General features: G+C 55.1%; 1 protein-coding gene across 1 annotated transcript in view; it reads right to left on the bottom strand.

The window, feature by feature from the left end:
• B4GALT1 (beta-1,4-galactosyltransferase 1) overlaps positions 1-5487 on the bottom strand; it is a 52507-nt gene extending 47020 nt beyond the window's left edge. The window contains exon 1 of the mRNA XM_052644594.1: positions 4978-5487. Coding sequence (XP_052500554.1) covers positions 4978-5401 — 424 coding nt within the window. The 5' untranslated portion in view covers positions 5402-5487. The remainder of the gene's footprint in view (positions 1-4977) is intronic.
• Between the last annotated feature and the right edge of the window lie 513 nt (positions 5488-6000).

A 6000-nucleotide genomic window follows, 5' to 3' on the forward strand; every position in this document is an offset into this window, starting at 1 on the left:
ACAGGGAGGCAGAAAGACTAAAATGCTTGGACACACTGTGGCTTCCCTAAGTGATATCAGTATGGTTTAATTATGCCTCCTCTGCCTAAAGGGGCTTTTCAGGCGGCTCCACGATAAAGAATCTGCCTGCAATGCACGAGATATAAGAGATGCGGGTTCAATCCCTAGGTTGCTAAGATCCCCTGGAGGACGGCAAGGCAACCCACTCCAGTATTGTTGCCTGGAGAATCCCAAGGACAGAGGAACCTAGAGGGCTACGACCCATAGGGTCACAAAGTGTTGGACACAACTGAAGTGATTTAGCACATGTACCTCTGCCTAAATTGTGAGTTCCAAAAGAGGAGGCATTTTGTCGTCTCACTCTCCATAGCTCTAGCACTCGGCCTAGGAACAGGCACACTGTCAAATCCAGACAAACTGTTACCATATCAGACCTCTCAGATGGACCCACCTGTAAACCTAGCAGGGATCTTCCCAAACTCAAGGCCACATTAAGCTGCCCTGAGCCTCTGTACTAAGGGTCTACTGGGCAATAACTTTTAAGGAAAAGCATTAGACTGGGAAGCAGGATATCACTTTTTCTAGCCCCAGCTGGCTACTGCCTGACTCAGTGGCCTAAGGCAAGATCCTTCCCCCTTTAGCACAGGGCATGACAGGGGTCAGGAAACTGGAGACCCATCCTGGGATGTTGTGGTTCCAGGATGCCTCAGTTTGAGTCCCATCTTATGCCTGGCTCGGGCACCCTGTAATCCATGGAACTTTCACCCGGTTCATCAGGTGGAGGCACCCATGTGCTTTCTTAGAATCTGGGTCAAATTATAACAGGCAGGATATACTTCTGCGACCATCAGGCTGCGTGGAAAATAGTGAGCCAAAAAGCCATGGAGGGTATTTCTCCTTTTCAGACTGTCAGACAAGAAAGCAAGTCTATGCGTATGTTAGGAAATTATTTTCCCCAGGAAAAGCAACAGGACAAAACTGGTTTAAAAGACTGTTACCGAACCTCCCAAAGCTTAAAGGTCTGGACACAGGGGAAGTTCCAGGTGCCTCCCCAAGCCCCAGGATGAGGCTCCACCCCAAGCCAGAAGGTTATGAGGCTCCAGGACTCATCCCCAAAGGAGAGAGACAGCCCTTTCCCGAGCGGAGGCCACATGTCCTCTAGATACACTATGTCCCATGTGTGATGATGGGAGAGTGGGGGGAGTGGGAACTGTGTGCTGCTGGGGAAACACCTGGGAGCTAAGAGCCAGGGAGAAGCCCAGCACGTGCTCTGTTCTGCCAAGGGCACAGACCATGGCAGAGGCTTGGCTGACAGCCCTCATGAAACCTGGGAAAGAGGGCTCATGAACAAGTGTTCTCTCAGGGCCCTGGCAACCTGCAGCTCTTGGCTGGCCCAGGCGCCCACGCCTCTCTGGTGCCCACCTCTAGATCAGAGTCTTCATCTGAACATACGAACAGGATCTCGTCAAAGGGGAGCTGGGCAAGCGGGGCCTCAAGTTTGGGCAGTCCTATACTCATACCCTCCTGCCACTACCCCAAGGGCTAAAACCAGCTGTCCAGGTCAGGCTGGCCTCCCCTAACCAGTCCTACCTGAGCCACTGCCCACCCCTCAGCCAGCCCCTCTCTGGGCGGGCAGTGCCAGTCAAGTATGTTGTGCTGCCGCCAAATCCAAGCAGAAATAAACATTCCCAGAAAAGTAACTCAGCGCAAGGCCGCTACTCCCCCCAGGCTGACTACATCTCAGGCAAACACCTAGGCAGCCAGAAAAGGGAGCCTTAATGCCATACTCAGTGAGATGCTGCACAGCCAGGCCATGGGCCTGGACTCCCTGGGAGGACTCCCTGGGAACTTGCAGGAATCCTTAGCAAAGACCCACCTCTCCCCTATAGGTCTCATTCCTGAAATCCTCACTTCAACCTAACAGGGATCTGGGGACAGGGCCTACTCTGGCTCCAAACACTGCAACCTGCCCTGATGTACAGGGTAGACAGAAGCAGGACTCCAACTCTGAAGCGTACTGAAGTCTGGCTGCTGCTGCTGCTGCTGCTGCTGCTAAGTCACATCAGTCGTGTCTGACCCTGTGCGACCCCATAGACGGCAACCCACCAGGCTCCTCTGTCCCTGGGATTCTCCAGGCAAGAACACTGGAGTGGGTTGCCATCTCCTTCTCCAATGCATGAAAATGAAAAGTGAAAGTGAAGTCGCTCAGTTGTGTCCAACTCTTCGTGACCCCATGGACTGTAGCCTACCAGGCTCCTCCGTCCATGGGATTTCCCAGGCAAGAGTACTGGAGTGGCGTGCAAAGTCTGGCTGAGGCTCTGACAACCCAGGACAGATTGAACAGGGACCTGTGAGCAGCCCAGCCTGGTGCCTGGCTCCAGCAGGAAGGGCATGCCCGTCACCCATCACCCACCAGCCAGGAGAGAGCCAAACATCAGGCACAGACCCTTGGATGCCCGAGAGCAGAGCCCAGTTGTGCAAAGGAACTGCAAGTAGTGAAAAGGCCACAGCTTCAAACCCCGAGGGTGCTTTCTCCCAATGACCTCAAAACCACCATGCTAGGCCTTTAGCTGACACCTGCCCAGCTGAACAGATGGGCTTGACTCCCCCAACCCACACAAACACGTCCCTGGAGACTTTCAGCTTCCTCAAGGCCCTCTCCTAACCAGGAACCTCCACCTTGCGGGTATCCAGTCATCGAACCTAAGGGCTCAACAATAGTGAAGAGAAACCCTCCGCCCTGAACTTCCAGAGCTGCCTCGGCAGGAGCCAAAACGTCAGGGTCGCATGCATGTCACATTAAGGTGGACAAGCTAGAGAAGGCCCAGGGCCTCTCCCCACCCCCAACCTGTGCTCTCCAAAACTTAATCTCTCAGGAAGTCTGTTTGTGCCATCAGAGTCAACTCAGAAACAAGTGACTGGCCACCGATCACCAGCAACATCATTACGAAACAAAACAAAGTGAACACAGGCCACCGCAGCTTCTCGTGCTTCACTGAGAAGGTCCCATACTTCAAACACCATTCTAATAAACTCTGGGTTACTTTCCTTTAATTTGCTAAAGGATTTCTCTTTCTTTCTACATAATATCTGGGCAACAGTTAGAAACAGAAGGTCAAAATCTGGCCTCTCTGGGGTCTGTTGTTGTTGTGTTAGTTGCTCAGTTGTATCATGACTCTTTGTGACCCCCTCTTTGTGGACTGTAACCTGCCAGGCTCCTCTGTCCATGGAATTCTCCAGGTAAGAATACTGGAATGGGTAGCCATTCCTTTTTCTGGGGATCTTCCCGACCCAGGGATCGAACCCAGGTCTTCTGCATTGCAGGCAGACTTTTTTTTACTGCATTGCAGGGAGACTCTTTACTGTCTGCGCCACTAGGGAAGTCCCTCTGGGGTGTGAATATTCTCCAGCTCTCTTTCCCTTTCTATGCTGTTCAGGGCCATCTCCAGAGGCTGACAAAATGGAACTTCAAATCCTGGGTCCTATTTGCCATGTACTTAACAAATACAATCTCATATAGTCCTAAAAATAACCCTGTGAGTTAAGCATGGACAAGCCCCTTTTACACATGAGAAAGGGATTCTGAGGACCCCTGTAACATGTCTGAGATCAGACACACAGCAGCATGGCAAAGATTTCATTTCATTTTCAGGACCAGTTTGTCACCCAGACTAACCATCAAGTCCAAAGGAATTCAAGCTTCTGGTTAAAAAAAAAAAAAAAAAAAACTCCTTTATTACCACAATTTATGTCTGACCAATTCCAAGAACATCCTCCCAAACTTGATATGAAAATACTGAAGTAATTACTGGAAAAATTGAGCAAGAGCTTGTAGGAGGCTTGCTCTGCCAGGGCTCTTCGAAAAAGTGACAGTTCCTACTGGCAGGATGCCTGCCCTTCTGCTGGGTCCCTCTCATTCAGAATGACATTCTCAACATCCTGGCATTGAAACTGAGCAGCCTGTCTGGTAATCTTGGGAGCAACCTGTGGCTGCCTTAAGCTTGACTGCCAGTGGATTACAGGTCTAGGGGAGGTCCCAATGGGCATGGGCTCAGCCTCTTCCTGACATAAGGAACGCAGACCCACCGACCCAAGCTCTCTGCTCCCACTGAAACACAGGCTGGAGGCGCCAGTTCAGATCATCTGGGCAAGACAGCTGAGACTCCAGGTTGCTACCAAGGAAGGGTCAACATGGTACTAACTGGTTACTTACATTTTAGCCCTCCAGCTCCCAGGATACACACACTACACTGGTACAAACACACTCCGCCCCTGGGAGGGCCCTGCTCACAGACATTTTGGGAACCTACAAGGGCAGGAAGCTGGGTAGGAGGGCCCCAGGGCAGGCATCTATAGAGAGGAAGAACTGAACACAATAGTGACAATTTACCGAGGGCTTACCCACTTTAAACTCTTGTTTACACTGCTTCGTCTAATCTTCCAAAAGAGTCCCCTGAAACAGGTAACTCTTATTTCCATTTAACAGATGAAAAACCAGAGGTTTAGGGACAAGTCACGTTCCCAAACGCTTAGGAATAAAGTTAATCCACACTCAGGAGACGGTGGGTCTACCGAAGACAGAGATGTGACCTGGGAGGTCTGCTCCCTTCCCTGCTGGAGGCCTCATCATCACTTTTCTAAGCTAGAGAGGGTTACTCTGAGCTGCCTAGTAGTCCCTAAGCAGAGTTAGCAGGGCGAAGACTGCTCCGAGTTAGTAGGACTCAAACTCCCGTAACTTTTTGAGGTTTGGGCCAGAGCTGGGAAGTCTCCAAGGTCTTCTCCGGTTCTGGGGTCGGAGGGGCCTAACGGCTTTCCAAAACCGTGCCCTACTCAGCCTCCATGAATCCGAAGGGACTCACCTCCCAACCTCTCACCCCAGTCCAGCCCGGAACCTCTGCGGATTGGGAGCTCTGATCCGGAACAGGGGGCCTGTCTGTCGTGGAAGAGGGCATGGGCGAACCTCCATGGGGAACTTACCGAGCAGCGGGGACTCCTCAGGGCATTCGGTCAGCGACAGTGTTGTGGTGGAGGGCACTGGGGCCGAAGTCAAGTTGCTCCCCGGGCCCGGGCCAGGGCCGGGGCGAGAGTCCGCGTCTGGGTTGGAGGCGGCCCGGGAGCGCGGCTCTGAAGAGTTCTGCAAAGGCGGCGGCGGTGCGGCCCCTCGCAGCCGGAGCTCCCCGGAGGGCTGCCCGATAGCGGCGGCGCCGTGAGAGCTACCCTGAAGCGGTGTGTGGACTCCGACCAGCTGAGGCAGGCGTCTTAGGTCTCGGCCGGCAAGGTAATAGACGAGGGTGACGCCAAGATGCAGCGCGCAGACAGCCACGAGGAGGCGGCAGGCCCGCTGCAGGGACGCGCCCGGCATCGCGGCGCTGCCGCCCAGGAGCGGCTCCCGAAACTTCATCTTCCCGCCGCCGCTTTAAGAGGGGGGTGGGCTACCGCGGGGAGGGCGGCCCGCCCGCGGGCCGCCAGCCAGGCACTGCCAGACCACAGCACTTGGGGGAGGGACCGAGAGGCGGGGGAAGGCGAAGGAGCGGCACCGGCGGGCAGGCGGCGGATCTCGGCGACTCCGGCGGGCTCAGCAGCCCAGCTAGCAGAAGTGCGCCCAAGGCGCGGGCGCGAGCTGGGGCGGGGCCGCCAGCGGGGCGGGGGCAGGGCCCGGGTAGAAGCAGAGTTTTCAGGACTGTAGCTGGAGGGCGGGGCCGCCTGGGGGCGGGGCCGAATTGTGGGGGCGGGGCCTGTGGAGGGGCGTGGTCGAGCTGAGGGGCGGGACCTGTGGAGGGTGGGCTATCGGGGCGGAGCCGTTCGGGGAGGCGGTTGGCAGCACGCAGGCTCCGCGTTAAGCTCTCGGGTTCCCACGCTGCCCTCTCAAGCCCGCACCGTGAGGGTTCGGTCCCTACTAAGCCTCGCTTCCTCCTCTTTCTCCGAGCTGCCCCCGAGAGGCGCCACCACTTCCTGCAGGGCTAAAGAGCAGGGGTACGCGCCTGGGCCAGCGGCGCGGCG

Source organism: Budorcas taxicolor, chromosome 8 (assembly GCF_023091745.1).
Source record: "Budorcas taxicolor isolate Tak-1 chromosome 8, Takin1.1, whole genome shotgun sequence".
Lineage (NCBI taxonomy): Eukaryota > Metazoa > Chordata > Mammalia > Artiodactyla > Bovidae > Budorcas > Budorcas taxicolor.